This window comes from Mya arenaria, chromosome 8 (assembly GCF_026914265.1).
Source record: "Mya arenaria isolate MELC-2E11 chromosome 8, ASM2691426v1".
NCBI classification, from domain to species: domain Eukaryota; kingdom Metazoa; phylum Mollusca; class Bivalvia; order Myida; family Myidae; genus Mya; species Mya arenaria.
This window is the reverse complement of record NC_069129.1, coordinates 3,443,173-3,463,523: the sequence shown is the minus strand read 5'-3', so window position 1 is coordinate 3,463,523 and position 20,351 is coordinate 3,443,173. Positions and strand designations below refer to the sequence as shown.

The 20,351-nt window shown below is 35.9% G+C and overlaps 1 protein-coding gene across 1 annotated transcript in view; it reads left to right on the top strand.

Annotated features, from left to right (window-relative positions):
* LOC128243451 (sodium- and chloride-dependent GABA transporter 1-like) overlaps positions 1–8,544 on the top strand; it is a 34,778-nt gene extending 26,234 nt beyond the window's left edge. The window contains exons 11-14 of the mRNA XM_052961238.1: positions 2,055–2,154; positions 3,724–3,824; positions 4,440–4,607; positions 5,611–8,544. Coding sequence (XP_052817198.1) covers positions 2,055–2,154; positions 3,724–3,824; positions 4,440–4,607; positions 5,611–5,763 — 522 coding nt within the window. The 3' untranslated portion in view covers positions 5,764–8,544. The remainder of the gene's footprint in view (positions 1–2,054; positions 2,155–3,723; positions 3,825–4,439; positions 4,608–5,610) is intronic.
* The last annotated feature ends 11,807 nt before the right edge of the window (positions 8,545–20,351 follow it).

The window sequence follows — 20,351 nt, the reverse complement described above, 5'->3', positions numbered from 1 at the left end:
AAACTTTTCAGCAACTGTAAGCTTATTAAAAGAAATCTGTCCATCAATTCTAAGACCTATGCTACTTGATGAAGAGTTACATTTCTTAGAAGGAAGACCTAATTGTTTAAGTGTGCTCCAGAGAGATTTAGACTGGTTTTTGTACTGTTCAAGTTTTTCTGAAAAATAGCATTTCTTGGCCTTATGAATGAGAAACTGAGTTTTATTACGCAATTCCTTAAAAACATTAAAATTATCTTCAGTTCTATTTTTCTTAAAAACATAAAAAGCTTTGTCTCTAGCTTCAATACTATGTAAAATGTCAGGGGATATCCAAGGCTGTGTGCGTTGCTTACATCTAACTTCCTTAACAGGTGCAATACCATCAAGAACAGATATAAAAATAGATTTAAAATTTGTCCAGGCTTCTGACACATTGTCACTGAGTAGAACACTACTCCAGTATGTAGATAAAAGACATTGCTCAAAATTTTCCTTACTGTAGTTTTTTAAGGATCTGATATGAACATTGTTATGTTTACCAATAGACATAGAAGTTTTCTTGCGTGTGCAATAAACAACAGAATGGTCACTAATAGATGAGTCAATGACACCACTATGTGTAATTCTATCAACATCTGATACCAAGACTAAGTCTATGCATGTAGAGGAAGTTTTACAGATTCTTGTAGGATCTTGTATAAGCTGTTTTAAATGAAACATATTTGTGAATGATGATAATTGATCAACAAGAGTACATCTATTAAGTATATTAACATTAAAGTCTCCCAGGATAACAGATTCAGTTCCAACATGCATATACATGGAACACACTAATTCCAGCACTGTGAAAAAAAGTTGGTGGACGATAGATGGTACCACAAAGAATTTGTTTACTTTTTGGCAAGAGAATATCGATCCAAGTGGCCTCTAGTTCGGAGTGAGTCATATCATCTCGTGGATTGAAGGCGAGATCCTGTCTTACGTAGATACACACCCCGCCGCCTTGACGATTTCTGTCCTTTCTCCGGATGACATAGTTAGGAATATGTACCTCAGTGTCTTCCACCGAATCATCTAGCCATGTTTCAGAGAGGCATACACAAGCTGCACGTGTACGGTTGGCAAGGAGTCTCACCTCATCTAACTTTGGGATCAGGCTGCGGACGTTAAGGTGAATGAAATGTAAGCCACGGTTCTTAAAAACCTGGTACTGACTATTCACCGATGACTGGTCAGTCAACAAGGAAGGTTGACCGCCCTGAACAGTAGGCCCTGGACAAGGATGGACATCTCCACAAAGTAATAAAAATATAGAAGCTGGATTCTTTGTGTAACAACATCTAAATAAGCTGTCCTTTCTCCTTGTTGGACTAGTGTATGAAGCCTTACTGTTTATACTTTACAAATGTTCTCTCCACTCAGGGAAAAAGGCTGGTTTTTCTATCTGTACAAGCTATAAGACTGTTATCTACGTGTGCCAACTAGTAGTCTGGTGTCTACCTGTTCCAGTGAGTTGTCTAGTGTCTACCTGTACCAGCTAGTAGACTTGTGTCTACTTGTACCAGCTAGTAGACTGGTATCTACATGTACCAGCTAGTAGACTGTTATCTACCTGTACCAGCTAGTAGACTGGTTTCTACATGTACCAGCGATTGTTTAGTGTCTACCTGTACCAGCTAGCAGACTATTATCTACTTGTTTCAGCTAGTAGACTGGTGTCTACCTGTACCACTGTAACTAGCTAGTAGACTGGTGTCTACTTGTACCAGCTATTATACTGGTATCTACATGTACCAGCTAGTATACTGGTATCTACATGTACCAGCTAGTATGCTGGTATCTACATGTTCCAGCTAGTAGACTGATATGTACATGAATAAGCTAGAAGACTGGTATATTCCTGTACTAGCTTGACTCTACCTGCTCCAGCTTGTAAACTGATAGTTTGCTGCGTTCGGTGATCTTAAATGCTTTTTTATATTGGTGCCTTGTTTTGTGAACCAGCTAATAGATCATAAGTTTGCTGCCTTCTTGATCTTGAATGATTTTATTTACCGTTCTTTTTGTTCCAGGCTGGTATCTACCTATACCAGCTAGTAGACTGGTATTTTGCTGCATTCTGTGTCCTCATCATCTCATTCCTGGAGTGCTTCCTAATAGCATGGGTCTACGGTAAGTCAATATGTGCTTCTAAGAAATCCGCTATTTTCATTTTTGTACAAAGTTCATATGATGATGTTGATTTTACCAGGAAAAATGTTTTCAGTTTGATGAACATATGGAAATTTGCAGCATCTGTGTACAGTACTTCATAATTATAGTGAACAGGGGAAAACAACTGTGTCATTGCTAGAATTTATAATGCATTGCTGTATTGTACATCTGTTGAACAACTGATTTGTTTGATAGATTTATTAGGCTTCCCTTAACGTTTTAAAACGTTAGTTCCACTTGCAGTCATTTTAATCCCCTATTGTTAGCTTTCTAAGATTCTTAGCCCAGTTTTGGGCGACTTTAGCACAGGTTTGCTTTTTTGTTAATCCGTCATTCTATATTTGTCTGTTCGATTTGTAATTTAAATAGAGGTAATCCAAATTTAATGTTACTTGTTACAAAGTTTAGCAAGATTGATGTAGGTCCAGGTCATAAACATATTGCAAAATATGCTATTAATTTTGATAATATTTTTGTTACTATTATATAAGCTCTGTTCGGTGTCTTTGAAGTTGGAGATTCAGATTCAAATACCATCTTAATAAAGAGTTTGCCTTTAACTGAACCTGAGTGTCGGTTCACAAAAGGCGAAACTGCTTATGCCGAACCGGAATGGTCCAGAACAGACATGACTGTTAATGCCAATTCCGAACGGTCCACATGAGACACAGCTGTTAAAGTCGAACAGCTGTTAAAGTCGAACAAGAACCGTCCACAACAGACACTACTCTTATACTGAACTGGACTGGTCAGCAACAGACATGACTACAACAGGCAGAACTGTTTAGGCTGTGGAAGGGTCCACAAAAGACACTACTGCTGATACCGAACTGGAATGGTCCTCAACAGGCACGACTGTTAGACCAAAGTGGAAAGGTCCACACAAGGAACTACTGCCGATGCTGAACCGGAACAGTCCACAACAGACACGACTGTTAATGCCGAAATAGAACGGTCCACAGCAGGCACAACTGTTAGAACGAAGTGGAAGGGTCCACACAAGGAACTACTGCTGATGCTGAACCGGAACAGTCCACAACAGACACGACTGTTAATGCCGAAATAGAAAGGTCCACAGCAGGCACAACTGTTAATGCCGAAATAGAACAGTCCACAACAGACACGACTGTTAATGCCGATATAGAACAGTCCACAGCAGACACGACTGTTAATGCTGAAATAGAACAGTCCACAACAGACACGACTGTTAATGCCGAAATAGAACAGTCCACAGCAGACACAACTGTTAATGCCGAAATAGAACAGTCCACAGCAGACACAGCTGTTAAGGCTGAACAGGAACGGTCCACAACCGGCACAACTGCTGATGCCTAGCTTGAACAATGCCTTTTGAAACTTTTAATAATTATTGAACCATGTTGAGTTTGGTGGTACAACTAAGTAATCATCCGTTCCAAATTGAGCGTGTTTCGTTTTACTGATTTACAAGTGTTTTTCATTAATTGATTCTGTGAGCAGGATTGTTTTATAGAAAACATTCTGTATGTTGAACGTTTTCATTTCCAGGAGCAGATCGATTCTCTAACGATGTTAAACTGATGATCGGACGGACACCGCCTAGGTTCATTAGATTTTGCTGGTGCTTCATCACTCCTGCTATGCTTTTGGTTTGTACGATGATTGGAATTGCGCATTGCCCTGTCATTTGAAAGATGTGAAATATTACTGTAGAAAAAAGGATTTGGATAACATTGCTTACTTTGATGAAAAAATAAGTGTATTCAAATGACTAGGCAAATACATGTCAGATGTCGTTCAATGAACGTATGTCCTTTCACTTGCATTCCCAATTTGATTTATCAAATGAGTTGATGAAACGAATGACGTTATTGAAGCCTGAGCTTTTCAAACAGACATTTTTATACTACATTCAATAGTCCTCTGCGTTATTTTAAGCATTATTATTTTTTGAATTGCGATTTTCATTTCATGTGAATGAAAACGTTTGGTCAGTATATAGCACTCGTAAGAACTTCACTAACTATGCACAAACCAAATGTTTTCAACTTTTCATACATCGATCCTTTAATAAGCAGTATATTCAAGTAAAAAATCACTTGCGTTTTGAATGGGAAGGAATTTGTAAAAAAATGTTTTTCTGTGAACTATTTTCTAAACTTGAACTATCAAATGAGTTCACTCTTTTCAAATTGAAACCACTGTGTAATAACACCTATTCTACTGGTTTTATCTTGAACTCGATCATACATTTCTACACACAGACGATATTCCTGATCATGTGTTTCCAATATGAGCCCCCAGCATACGACAATTACGAATACCCAATGTTTGCTAAGGTGTGCGGGAACATTCTTGCCATGGTGCCGGTCATTCCACTACCTGTGGTCATGATTTACCAGATATGGAGGACACCCGGGTCACTGTATGAAGTAAGAGTCTTTTACCATTATACAATCCACGTGTACATGGCTTTGGAGTATGATCAGTATCTGAAGTTTGCCAAAGTACATTCTCACATGTTATTGCTCCAATAGAAAGAACTGACGTATATAAAGCGTGTTGTGTAGTAATGCTATGTGAACAAATACTTACCTTGGAATTACGTTTGTGGTCAGTAGGGTGAAGGTTGCTGTAACTAAATTAAGTAAAAAGGTTTCCGCTCAAATAAATTGAATTAGACATTATAGCATTGATTTGCAAAGAGTATACATATAATTAACAAGGTTTTCATAAAAAAACTAGATTATAAGTAAGATGATGAAATTGCAACGGCGTCAATCTGGTGGGTTCAAGGTCACTGTAACTACAAAGAGAAAATTGTTTTCTCAAAATAACTTTAGTTAAGAGAGATGTTTTGTGATGAAACTTAGTATGTACCTAGCTCACATGAAGATGTACCTCGGGATTGCATTTGGGTATGGGGATCAAGGTCACACTTAAAATACAAAAACAATTTCCATTTAATGTCTTAATTAAGGAGTTACTTGATGAATGTTGTCATGTAGCAAGTTAATGTCGAGACGTAATAGGGTTAACGTCACTGTTACTTAAAATGATTTTTTTTCACTCGATCACTTCAATGAATTTCATAATGTGATGAAACTTGGTATGAAGCAAACATATGGAGAAACATACCTTTGAATGGCTTTTTTGATATGTGGAATTAGTGTCACTGTAACTTAAATACAAAGCATTTTCCGCTGAAAACTTTAGTTAAAAGTGACATATATTGATGGACCTTGAAATGTAGCAAGTGACGTTCCTTTGAATCTACTTGTTTATGTATGTCAAAAATGTGTGCTCCTACCATGTGACTTATTAAATTTAAAGAATTCATTTTTTTTTACTATTTGCAGTACGTCTAGTGCATTCAATCAATTTAAAGATCTTATGATGGACTACTGACATTCACACCAAATATTGTTCTTCCAGCGTTTTGTGTATTTACTAAAGCCGTCGCCAGACTGGGGTCCCCATATTTCGGGGCTCAAGGCAGAGTACCTGGAGATGGAAGACAAAGCCCCACCCCGGGGGGTCCTCGATGCCGTCAGACATAACCTGCTTGGGTCATCAGATTACAGCTAATGGGATCATATCAGATATTTTACTTTACAGCATTGTAGTAATTGTTCTTTACTGGTACAATAATCAGAATATGTTATCTCCATAGGTTGTTATTTATTTTAGAATACCTTTCCCAGGAAACTAAACTAAAGTTAAGTATAACATAAAGCATTTTTTGAAAATGATTTATTTGGTCTGATATCGTAGAGCATAATTATTCATTATTGTTTGTGTTTTAAATCATATATATTTTGAAGTAGAAATTAACAAGTACAATGCAGATCTTGCAGCAATACACATTCAGTATTGTATATAAAATATAACATTTATCTACAAACAGCTAAAGATTCCTACCCAATAGCAAATGGATGTTAATTTTCACTAGCCAACCTGACATTTTTATATACAATTCAATCTACATGTATATGTAAGTATTTAGTGATATGTATATAGATTGTTTACACATCCAGAACTGTCTTTTTTAAAAACTTTTATTTATAGTTTGATATAATTAATATGTCTATATCGTTTACCAATAAGTATTTCCGTCTAAGTCCAGTCAGTGAACAACGTGGCGAAATGTTGAAACCATGACATACCAAAAGTTCAAGTTCTTTCTTTTTACCAAATATTCCTTATTTTTGTTTTACCTTGATACATGGTGTATGTTGTTAGTTTGGTTTACTGTTTGACTTTGGTGCATAATAGCTGTTGTGATATTTACAATCACCACTGTGAAAGACCTTGCTCTTTTACACTAATATTTCATTCCCATTTGTTTTCATCTGCTTTTCGTTGGCAAAAACGTGAAGGTAATTTTATAGCCTGGGTATTGTCTCAACTGTTTATAAAAGGAAACACGTGTAGGTCTTGTTATCGTCTGGGTATTAAAGGAAACACGTGTAGGTCTTGTTATCGTCTGGTTATTGGCTGAACTGATTTTAGAGGGAAAAGGGAAGGTTTTGTCATTGTCTCGGTATTGTCTCATCCTATTTTCGCGGGAATAAAGTGGAGGTTTTTTCATCGCCTTGGTATCATTGTCATTGGCGGCGTTATTGTTGGCACCTTGGCCATAACTTTGTTAACCAATAAAGATATTAAAATACAACATGGTAAACGTATTAAAAGAGACAATAGCCTCACATATAGCAAGACCCAGGTTATATTAATTGCAGATTTATTCCTCTTGTTTTACTGAGAAAATCAGCAGCAGCACCAGCTTTGATAACAGTCTCTTTTGTCATTTAGTAACACAGTTATTTTCAGATATATAAACTTTATTTAAGATAAATATTTGTATCGTTATTGTGTAAGCTTTTTTTAGTTTTGGAAAATGGGATTCTCTCAGTGCAAAGTGATAGGTCAACAAAACTTTTAACGATTGTATGGAGTTTGTTTGTACGCTCGTTTATTTTGTCATGTACTTGTACAACTTTTCAATGTTCACTTCTGAAATTGTTTGTACCCATCTACCAAAAATAAATGATGTTAACTTCATTCAAGTTCTGAACAATCTGCCTCACGTTACATACAAACATATGTTATGATTGTTGTAAGATGTGAATCCCTAAAATATGATCTTTCTCTGTATTTACAATGATTATTTAAATTTATGTATGTCTTCATGCGTGCGTTTGTGCGTGTTGGATACATTGTTGTACACGATAGTATTATTTTACGAAAAATATGGTACTAATTGTTTTTGCTTTTGTAAAGAAAACTGGAAGATTTGCTCGGAACTAATGACTGGATTTTATATGTTTAAATGAAAAAGCCTCCGGTAGGTTTAAATATTTGTCTAAAATTAACTGATTTCAACCGACATTCTACCTTTTTTGCCTAATAAAATGTTTTGGTGCTGGGGATATCAGACAGCGACGTGTTGAGAATCTTAAACAAATCTTTAGCCGTATGAACTAAGCCAGCATTGCACAAATTAGCGGCATTTGATTGTTAAAACATGGTGCACATAAATGAATTATATGCTGATTGAGCACTAAAAATATATCATATCTTACATGTATTTCATGACACTCGCACAAGAATTTTTGAATATGTATTATATGCGACTCTCTTATCAAAGTGCATAGAACCAAATATCATTTGATGAACATTTTTGGTTAATTATTAAGTTTATGTCACACGGTGAAGAGAACGTTTTGAATAAATGCATTAATTAAATAAGCTTTGTCTATGCTGACCAATTTAATTTTTGGTTTTCAAAACAGCTATTACTACTTAAAAATCTTGTTGCCAAAATGCGATAGTGCTAATAAACAAACGTTAATCCTACTGATGTAAAGTACATGTATAGCTTCATGGCTGTGTTTTTGGTTTTCACTTTCTACTGTTTCTGACTTGCTATCTTTATCATATTGTTTCTATCCATAATTTAGTGTAAAATCATTTTTGTGTCAAATACTTAAAATAAAAGACCAACTCACTGTTTTGTAATATATTAAATATAAATTAAACCGAAAAAATGACATCAAAACACTTAACTTGCCTAAACATCTATTAAAATTCAGGTATTTTTATTTTATTTTTATATATGAGTTTTGCTATCATGTCATTAGTAATGCCATATTTATTTTACTGTCAATGGTGTTCTAGTACACGGGTGTATGCATATTTTCCATTGCCATTGTTAATTATTTCACAGACAATCAAGCAGTTCTGAAGCACTTGCTGTTTCAGATACATTGTAAAATTAATGTTCCAAGTTTAACTACTGACTTTGTTGAAAAAACCGTAATGAGTTCTGCTTTTATGAAAATACCATAATAAACGATGTAAAAATGAGAGTGTTTTTGGAGGAATGGAATGTGTTTGAGTGTGTTGAAAATATTCTAAGCGTAACCTGGCCCTGTTTTCACATGTCAATTTTTTTTAATTTTAAATAATACTGTGTTGCACTTTTAGGATATAAGGAATTTGTGAACTTCACAAAAAGAAGACATGTTAAAAAGAAGATCCAACGGGCCCATTGAAGTTAATGTCATTTCTTTCTGTAAAAAAAGGTTTTCATGGCATCCCAGCAAAATGAATTAACACTACTTGGAGCTTCCATTGTATTTAATTTAAGTGTCCTTTACCTCTCTGATGTGCATTAGATATTTTTACACCAAACAGTTCATCAAACTAGGTTAACATACGAGCACAAAATATAATTAAACATTTTGCACGAAAGGTCATTGAGACTTTGAAAATAATAAGATAACAGGATACAGAGTAAATGAATGTACATTTAGAGTTTTAACCTGGTTTAAAAAGGGGAAGGGGGTGCTGAAGAGGGACAGGGTGCTACAGGAAAAGAGGGCACTTTGACCGAAAAGCTAGGAATTGTGTTTATTTGAAGTAATATTAAGTATTTATAATCTGTGAAATATGTACAGTTCAAATGAATTCTTAAAACGTGTTCATTAAAATATTTGAATTTCTTAATCTTCTCTGCCATTGGCTTCATCGCTAAGGAGGCGAGCATGGATATCAAGGATGTAGCATCTTCAGGTAAAATTAGATTGCCTCCCTTAGTTAAGTGAAGACAGCTATAAGCTGATTTTAATCACTCACTCTCTCTGTCTGGGTGGTTGTCTGGGTAGAATATCCTTTTTGAGAGGCCTGCTGGAATATCTTGACCCATGACCTCTTTGTTGAGAGGTGTCACCTAGTAAAGGGTAGACAAAACCCCTGCATCAATTTTTGCATAGGTGGACAAACCCAGTTTACCAATCTTTGCATAGGTGGACAACCCCCCCCCTCCACCAATCTTTGTATAGGTGGATAACCCCCCGCCACCATTTATTAGCATAGGTGGACAAACCCCCGCCACCAATGTTTGCATAGGTGGACAAAACCCCCTCCACCAATGTTTGCATAAGTGGACAAAACCCCCTCCACCAATCTTTGCATAGGTGGACAAACCCCTCCACCAATTTTGCATAGGTGGACACAACTCCCTCCATCATCTTTTGCAAAGGTGGACAAATCCCCGCCACCAACTTTTGCATAGGAGGATATAACCCATTCCACAAAAATTTGCATAGGAATACAAAACCCACTCCACCAATTTTAGCATAGGTGGACAAAAACCCCTCCACCATTTTTTGCAATCCTGGAGGCTATAACCAAGCTGCTCCTTCAACAACCTTTGGCTTTCGTGTTCTACGTTATGTTATGTTCCATGTTATTTTAGAGGTCCTGGTTTGGCGTTGGTAATATACAGAGAGGCTTTAACAAAACTGCCTCTGCCGTAACTCTTTGCCGTCCAGCCACAACCTTCGGCTGTCTTGTTCTGTGTGTTCACTGTAATAGTACAGGTCCTGGCCTGGTGTTGGTAATATACTCAGAGGCGTTTACTAAACTGCCCGTGCCACAACTCTGGGCTGTCCTGTTCTTTGTTATGTTATGTTCACTGTAATACCACAGGTCCAGGCCTGGCGTTGGTAATATACCCGGAGGCGTTGACCAAGCTGCCCCTGCCACAACTCTGGGCTGTCCTGTTCTTTGTTATGATTCTCGCCCTTGGTATAGACAGTCTGGTAGGAATTTTACATTACAGAATTTTAAGATAACTTAAAAAAGCATTTGTTCTGATCTTTGTAATAATTTTGTATTTTGTGGATATTGGACTTTGGAAAATAAATTCTGCTGCCGAAGACCATGCAGAAGCCATGCAGAAGCCAATCTTAATTGCAGAACAGTAAACATGATGAGAATAAATTATTTCATTATGGTTGTGTATTTTTAAAGGCATATAAATTCTTCCCAGCCTGTTGAGATTTGAGTACAGAAGTTTTCAAATGATATCACACACAATGACCCCGATATGAATATTCATAACTGTTCAACCTATGGAGTGATTTACTAGTCACATGTTTACCCTGGACAAATAAATGCAAATGAATATATTGAATATATATTCCTTTTATAAAGAAAATAGATAATTTTCGAGGGCGGTCATACACCATCATTTCAACTTTGTAACTTCAGGGACTCGTTCATGTTTTATAGGGTCAGAATATAATAAAAAAATTGTGTGTGAACACGCTTGTCTTAGTGGTAAACCATCATCAACATCCAAAATAAGATCCACATTTCTGAGTAAATATTGTAAAATATAACAGAAAATGCTCTATTTAAAAGTTAAGTAAATGTTGAAATTTGAAAGTTTGGATATATATAACTATGTTTAAATGAGTATCTGTCAGTTGCAGTTACAAAAAAACACTATCTGTAAAACAGTCCCCTTAAGAAAGAAACGGAACTATATTTAGAATTAGCATGCCTATATTTTAGTTTGGAGTGTTTGAGACGCTATCTAGTGGTTAAATGGACACATTCCCGAGACTGTGAAAACGCAAGGTGCTTGTGACCGCGTGTCTGTGTGTCGTTCTTATGCTTCTGGACCTTCCATATAAAACAGGTGTAAGTAGCTTGCAGTGGGTGGTGTTTTACCTTGGAACAGATATTATTGATTAGAGACGGTTTTGTTATCATGTGATTTTCAACTGTTTTAAGTGACCATTGGTGTAAGTAGCTTGCAGTGGGTGCTATTTAACTATGAAACAAATATTATTGATCAGAAACGTTTTCGATCTTCTTTAATTTTTAGCTCCACTGGCCGAAGGCCATGGAGCTTATGTCGTCACAGATTGTCCGTCGTGAGTGCGTGCGTGCGTGCGTGCGTGCGTAAACTTTTACTTTAAACGACATCTCCTCTGAAACTGATAAGCGGATTTTGACAAAACTTCACAGGAATGTTCCTTTGGTGGTCCTTTACCAAAATTGCTCAAATGGTTCCGGTCCATTGCACAATATGGCCGCCAGAGCTAAAAATAGCAAAATCTTTAAACGACATCTCCTCTGAAACGGTTCGGCAGATTTTGATGAAACTTGACAGTAATGTTCCTTGGGTGGTCCTTTATTAAAATTGCTCAAATGGTTCTGGTCCATTGCACAATATGGCCGCCACAGCTAAAAATAGCAAAATCTTTAAACGACATCTCCTCTGAAACGGATAGGCAGATTTTGATGAAACTTGACAGAATTGTTCCTTGGGTGGTCCTTAACCAAAATTGCTCAAATGGTTCCGGTCCGCTGCACAACATGGCTGCCAGGGCAAAAAAAATAGAAAAACCTTTAAAGAACATCTTCTCAGAAACCGATGATCAGATTTTGATGAAACTTAATAGAAATGTTCCTTGGATGGTCCTTTATCAAATTTGCTTCAATGGTTTCGGTCCACTGCACAAGATGGCCCCCAGAGGTAAAAATAGAAAAACCTTTAAACGACTTCTCCTCAGAAACCGATGATCGTATTGCAATGAAACTTGACAGAAATGTTACTTGGGTAGTCCTTAACCAAAATAGCCCAAACAGTTCTGGTCTGCTGCACAACATGGGCACCAGAGCTAAGAATAGAAAAAAACGTTAAACTACATCTTCTCAGAAACCGATTATCAGATTTTGATGAAACTTTACATAAATGTTCATCGGGATGCCCTTTAACCAAAATTGCCCAAATGGTTCCGGTCCGCTGCACAACATGGCTGCGAGAGTTAAAAATAGAAAAACCTTTAAGGACTTCTCGTCCGCAGTCTTCACGAAAAACATTTTAACCTACTAGCCAGTTGGACTAGCATAATGGCATATTTTACTAGTCCGAATGACAATCTAGTAGTCCGACTATTTTGCCACATTATAAAACTGTATGCTTGAGGTAAATACCTATTTCAATTGAGCAGCTTGCAGTTTGAGTAAACATTTCTTTATTATGATGCTCATGCAGTGATAGGGAGTGACATCCTTCTGTTGGGAATAGTGCTCCTTGTTTTTCAGAACCTATGGAAACTATGTAAAAACAAAAGGCATCTTGCTTGAATAGACTGTAATAATATCAACATGGTTAGAAAAGAAATGCCATGCTTTAATAGCTTTGATTACATTTTACTACTGAATTACCTCCCTTTAATAGAAAAAAAATAATGTCTTAATTTTTCACGTATAGCATCTTTAAATAATTTTTAAACAATAATAATTTATGAGTAAACATATAAGCATAAAGTTCTCACAAAAAGATCAATTTAAAAACCTTACATTTATACATAGGAAAGTATATATAGACTGAACATTAATTTTCGTTTAAGTGACATTCTGAAAGTTTATGAAACAGCTATTTTTAGTAACTTAAATGGCCGAAAAGTGTAAGTGAAACACCAAGTCGATTCCATCTCGTCAGTTCTTGTTCAGGTTAGATATTTGCTTCATAATCTATTCAGATTAAATGTTAACCGATGATCGGATTTTGATGAAACTTGACAGAAATGTTCCTTGGGTGGTCATTAACCAAAATTTGTTAAATGGTTCCAGTCCACTGCACACCATGGCTGCCAGAGCTAAAAAATAAAAAAAACTTTATACGACTTGTCGTCGAAACCGATGACCTTTTTTCGATAAAACTTGACAGAAATGTTTGTTTGGTGCTCCTTTACTCAAATTGCCCAAATCATTTCGGTCCACTGCACAACATGGCAGCCAGAGCTATTAAAGTAATTTTTTTTTTTAAATAACTTCTCCTCAAAAATTGATGATTGTATTTCTATGAAACTTGACGAAAATGTTCGTTAGGTGGTCTTTGCTTGAACCTTTTGGCCAGTGGAGCACAGGCACTGATGTGCCTCTTGTTAACTGTGTAAAGTGACACCAGGATGATGGGCCTGAGTGATACAAGTGTATTGCAGTGGGTGTTTTTAAATTTGAAACAAATATTGTTGATAATCGTTTTCTATTACTATTTGCAACTGTGTATAGTGACACCATAATGATGGGCTTGAGTATTACAAGTGCTGTTCACCAGTCTTAAAGAAAATCAAGTTTACAGCACTAATTATTTTGGAAGTTGAGGCTGCACACTATAAATGTATGGCATTTCATGCTAAACAACTGTGGCTCTTCATTTAATAGAATGTTCATACTTTCCAAACATCCTCTTCTCCTAGGGCAGAATACTGATATCTCTATCAGTACCAGCAGTACTCTTGCTCGAACAATCTAATGCGGAAGATTTAGTATCTTATTTCATTTAGCCAAATAAATATTTATGCCCCCGAAGGTGGGCATATTAAAATCCAACCGTCCGTCCGTCCTTCCGTCCGGTTCAACCTTTCGTGCTTGGGCTGTAACTTGCTCTTGTATGGACATATTTTAAAATAGCATGCCACATGTGTTCGTATATAGAGACTTTGTGTCGCGTACAAGCCCTGTGTTCCTACATTTAAGGTCTAGTTCACACTTGTTTGAATATGGGACGCTTAATATACGGACAAGAGTATAGGTGGTCGTGTCTGGGATGTAACTTTCTCATGTATGGACAAATTTTAAAATAAAATGACACACCAAGACGACGTGTCGCGTGCAAGACCCGTGTCCCTACCTCTAAGGTCAAGGTCACACTTAATGTTTCAATATTATGGAATGCTGCAAATGAGTCATAGAGTATAGGTGGTCGTGTCCGGGATGTAACTTTCTCATGTATGGACATATTTAAAAAAACAAACTTTCCACATGTGTTTGACATACCAAGACGACGTGTCGCGTGCAAGACTCGTGTCCCTACTTCTAAGGTCAAAGTCAAAGTGTTTGTTTACTATATAATGTTGCTTATTAGGACATACGAAAATATTTTGATTTTGTTGTTTTCTATAGGATATGAGGTTATAGAATGGTATTAAGGGAAATATTATTTTCTGCGTTTGAGTGAAACGAATTAGAAGAAAACTATTTTCCCTTCTAATGGAATAACCAGGTGGCGTTTTATATACACGAGTGGTTCATAGGCACGAGTAATTCGTGCGCATATGAATGTAAAGGCATTCAGCGCTGGGAAGCCGATACGCTCACATCGATACAATTGATTGTAAAATTTTACAAGCAAATGTTTAAGGTGAAAGTTTTCTGTTTTATGCAATTTCTTTTTGTTCTCACTTGTATACATAGTGTTGTAATTGACACTTGTATAACTTGATATAGTACGTGTTCATGAATCATATAAATGATATGTATTTTATACCTAATTGTTAAGGAGCTTACGGGTGATGAGGCCCGACATCTAGTGGTACGAGACAAATCCTGTAAATCTGGATGACAAACGGGCAGATGTTTCTGAGTTTTCCCCAGAAGGAGGGGTTTATCTCAGTTTTTCCTCGGCCAGTCGACCAAGTCTGTAAGCTCCATTTTTGTCAGGCATGTTGTTAATAAGACATACTTTGCTCATGTTGCAAGTTTATGCTGTATATGTTTATCGGTTTCCCAAATCGCTTCATTGAGACTTCCAAAATAATACCATTGAAAAGTATTGATTTTGTTGTTTTCTATAGGATATGAGGTTATAGAGTGGTATTAAGGGAATGGCAATTTACCCATGAAGCGCTTACGCTAACTTTGAGCAGGGTTCATTCATAAATGTTGTCCACAAAGTCTGGAGAAAAAATGAAGAAATTTACGACGCAAACTCAATGAAAACAGCTAAAACAGTGATATGGAGTAACCAAACAATTTGCAATATAGGAACGACTCTGTTTTTTAAGCAATGGTATGAAAAACGTATAAAGTATCTTGTACATATTTTTGCCTATAGAACAAACAATTTTTATGAATTAAATCAAAAAGAATACCTACACAACATAAGGAACACATATTTTATAAAGTATCAAACACTTGTTCGATCAATTTCAATACATATTAAGACACAGCTGACTACAGAACGGATCATTCAAACTAATATTCAACAATTTAAGGGTATAAGTTGAAACATCAAAACAAACAAACTTTTGCATTCAATGTTGTTGCAAAATAGTCTTCAATCGACTTCTGAAACAAAATGGAAAGAAACTCTGTATAAAGTGAAAATATGGAATGGGAAACAATAATGATAACATTTACAAATCAACGATATATATAACATTGCGTAGCTTCAACAAATTCCTTATGAGAATATAACCGACGAACCAATTTCTGTTTAAACTCAAAATAGTCGACTGTAGACTATGTACATTTTACAATTTAAATGTTGAATCAATTGAACATGTGTATTGGGAGTGTCAAAAAACACAACTATTATGGAATAAATTGAACAACTTTATTGCATTGACGTCAATGAATATAAAAATTTACAAACATGAAGCCCTATTAGGCATTGTCAAGAAAAGCAAGTACAGTAATATCTGTAATTTTTTATTTATCTTAATGAAATTTTATATTTTTTATCTTAATGAAATTTTATATCAACTCAACAAAATGTAATGATAGACAATAGTCTGTCGATGCATTTTTGCATTATCTGAAATTAAGAATCAAAATAGAAGAGCGAATAACATTTAACAATAAGTATGAAACCCCAAAAATAAATGGGAAGTACTCAATATTCTAAACAACTGATATTCATAGAAATACACATTTAGCCTAAACAACGCATATCACATCATGGTTTTTAATTATGAAATAAATAAAGTAATATTTTGATCACAAAAAGGGACATCACTTGTGTGTGTTTGTGTGTGATAGAAAATTTCCTATACAACAGTATAGTAGTGTTTAAGTATATATATATATTTTTGATATACTATGTAAAACTGATATATGTTGAACAAATAAATGAGCAAAAATGATTGTTGTAAGATGTGAAACCCTAAAATATGATATTTCTCTGTATGATTTTACAATGCTTATGAAAATGTATGTTTGTCTTCATGCGTGCGTTTGTGCGTGTGGGATACATTATTGTGCACGATAGTATTATGTACGTAAAAATAGTACTGATTGTTTTTGTTATTGTAAAGAAAACTGAAAAATTTGCTCGGAATGAGTGACTGGATTTTTATGTTTAAATGAAAAAGCCTCCGGTAAGTATTTGTTTAAAATTGTCTGATTTCAACCGACATTCTACTTTTTTGCTTAAAAAAAGTGATGATGCTCGGGATATCGGACAGCGACGTGTTGAGAATCTTAAGCAAATCTTTGACTGTATGAACTAAGCCAGCAAAAAAATTGATTGTTAAAACATGGTGCACGTTAATGAATTATATGCTGATTAAGCACTCATATAAATGTGCATAAAACCAAATATTTTATATAAACATTTCTGGTTAATTATTAAGTTAATATCACACGTTGAAGAGAACGTTTTAAATAAATAAATTAGCTAATTAAACGTTGTCTATACTGACCAATTTACTTCAGTTTCCAAACAGATATAACTACTTAGAAATATTGCTGCCAAAATGCGATAGTGCTAATAAACAAACGGTGCATCCTACTGATGTAAAGTTACATGTATGGCTTCATGGCTGTGTTTTTGGTTTTCACTTTCTACTGTTTCTGACTTCCTATCTTTATCTTATTGTTTGTATCCATATTTGTTTTTAAATGTTTCATTTTTGTGTCAAATCCCTAAAATGTAGCACCAGCTCACTCATTTGTAATATTTTAAAAATGGAAATAATATGAATTAAACCGAAAATAATGAAATTAAAACACTTAACTTGCCTGACATCTGTTCAAATTTAGGTATTTATTTTATTTTCATATACGATATTTTTTTACTACCATGCCATTAGTAATGCCATATTTATTTTACTGTCAATGGTGTTCTTGTACTTTATACGCGGGTATGCATCTTTTCCGTCGGCATTGTTTAGTATTTCACAGACAATCAAGGAGTTCACAAACACATGTTGTTTCAGATACATTGTGCAAATAATGTTATTATGTATGTGTATAACTGCTGGCTTTGATGAAACGTGAATTTATGCTTTTTTGAAAATACCATAATAAAGAATGTAAAACTATGTGAATGATTTCCTTTTTTAAATTTGTTGGGAATGTGTTTTACTCTGCTGAAAAACATCTTAGTGTGACCTGGACATTTGAGCATGGCGCGCTGTTTCAATGTGCTGAATATTTGTATCTCCCCGGTTGCCCGGTTAGCGCAGTGGCTAGCGCACTCGATTCCCACTGAGACGTCCTGTAATTGATGCCAATCGACGCAGTGGTTAGCGCACATATTTCCCATACAAGACGTCCAGTATTTGATGCACATCAACGAAGTACCTAGCGCACTCGTTACCCACCAAGATGTCCCGTATTTGATGCCCATCATCGTAGTGATAAGCTCCCTCGATCCCAACCAAACCGTCCTGTATTTGATGCCCGTTATCGTAATGGTTAGCGCACTGAATCTGCACCAGGAAGTGTGTGGTATTGACATCTGGATATTTACCAGGGACTTTGTTATGTTGCCACCTGAATCTACCTCAGGAAGTGTTATGTTGGCACGTGAATTTCAATCATGGAGGATGTAATGTTGGCACCTGTATATGCATAAGGGATTCTGTGGTGTTGGTTTCTGAATCTGCTTTAAGGAGAGTGTGTTGTCGGCACCTGAATATGCATCAGAAAGTATGTGGTGATTGCACTTGAACCTGAATCAGGGATTCTGTGGTGTTGGTACCTGAATATGCACCAGGAAAATGTGGAGTTGCCAATCTTCACCAGGAAGTGTGGCGTTGGCACATGAATCTTTATCAGGGAGAGTTTGTGTTGGCATCTGAATATGCACCAGGAAGTTCGATGTTGGCACGTGAATCTCAATCAGAGATAGTATGGTGTTGGCACCTGAATCACGCAGTTTTTGGTGTTTGTACCTTAATCTGCTTGAGGGAGTGTGTAGTGTTGCAACGGAGAACACGTACTTTCGTCCATCCGTCATGTATCACATTTTTATAACTTGATATTCTGTCAAGTATAAAGCATGAGTATAGCGCAAGTTCTCAAACTGACCAGTCAATATGGCAGGCCCTATACAGAATTAGTAAACCATACGTTTTACAACGATTGAAGACCAAATTTCGTGAACGACAATACCACAATAACATCTGCAGAAAAGGACATTTGAAACCACCTATGGCATAACATTGATAAATTGTTTGTTAGGTATTCAGAGCGATACACACTGACCTTGGCGTGTTCAAAAGTTGACATATTAAATATTTATTTCACAGGCTGTCTAACATGGGACAAGGGGATGGGGGCAAACGTATGTATGTATATTGGGCATGTTAAATGACAGTTTCTTTTATATTAAAGGCCAAAAATATGTTTTTGCATGATTTTTTTTTAAAGAATTCAACAAGTATCAGATCTTAAAAGAGGATATTTGGTATGCATCCTCAATGGTGAACGACCTACATCAAAAGCAACAATTGACTTCCTAAGCAACCAATGACCGTCTTAGCAACCAACGACTTCCTTCAACCACTTTCTTTATCAGAAACCAATGGTTTCCAAAGCAACCAATGCATTCCTTAGCCAGTGTTTTTCCTCAGCACACAATGACCACCTAAGCAACTAATGGCGTCCTTACCAGCAACTAACTTCATTAGCAACTGATGACTTCTTAAGCTTCCAATTGCTTCCTTAGCAACCATATACTTCAAGTAATCAATTACTCACATAGAAATTAAATGACTTCATTAACAACCAATGACCTCATTAGCAACCAATGACTTCCTAACCAACATTTTCTTTATTAGCAACAACATTCAACCATAGCAACCAATGACATCCTGTGCAACCAATGACTTCCTTAACAACCAAAGACTTCCTTTTTTACCACTTATTTCCAAAGCACCCGATGAATGTCTTAGCAAGCAATGACTTTCTTAGCAACCTATCACTTTCTTAGCAAGCATTAACTTTATTTGGAACCTATGACACCCTTACTATTACATAAATCTATATCGTAATTGGCAGCCTTAGCAACCAATGACTTCCTAAGCAACCAATGTCTCTTTTAGAAACTGCTTACTAACTGGGCAAACAATGAATGACTTCCTTAGCAAACGCAGACTTCCTTAGCGATTAAATTCATCCATTGTGAATTTTTGTTGTTGCCAGCTACAAATAGTCCTCTATTTGATACAAGAATCCATAGCAGCTATTGACATCCGTAGAAACCAACCACTTAAATTTGAAGCAAACAATGACTAACTTAGCGGATGTTGACAACCTTAGCAAGTACCTTCATATATGGAAAGACCAATGACTACCTTATCAACTTATAGCTTCCTAAGCAACTAATGCCTACATTAACGATCATTTTTTCCCCAAAATAGCCACTTACTTCTTTACCAGTCATCGATCAGATAAGCAGCTAATGACTTCCTTAGCATCCACTTACTTTCTAAGCAACAAATGTCTTCCTTAGCAGCCAACAATGATTGACAACCTGATTAACCAACAAAATATCAACAAAAAATAACTTCATGCTTTTTCTTAAAAATCATTGACTCGTTATTTACTTTAATGAAGTGAGCAATTTAGTGCCATTTTAGCCATCTTGTTGTTTTTTTTAAACCATTTAGTAACTAGCACGCGGATAAATTACAATGATAATCACTTATACTGAACGCTAGTTATGGAACATTGTCCTTAATAGCTTGATTAAGAAAAGAAAGCCGTAGTTTATGCAAATGATATGGACAGGCGGTTGAGTAACAGATGCAAAGTAATAAAAAGCCGTCATATATTTTATATTAAACAGAAGGCTTAAA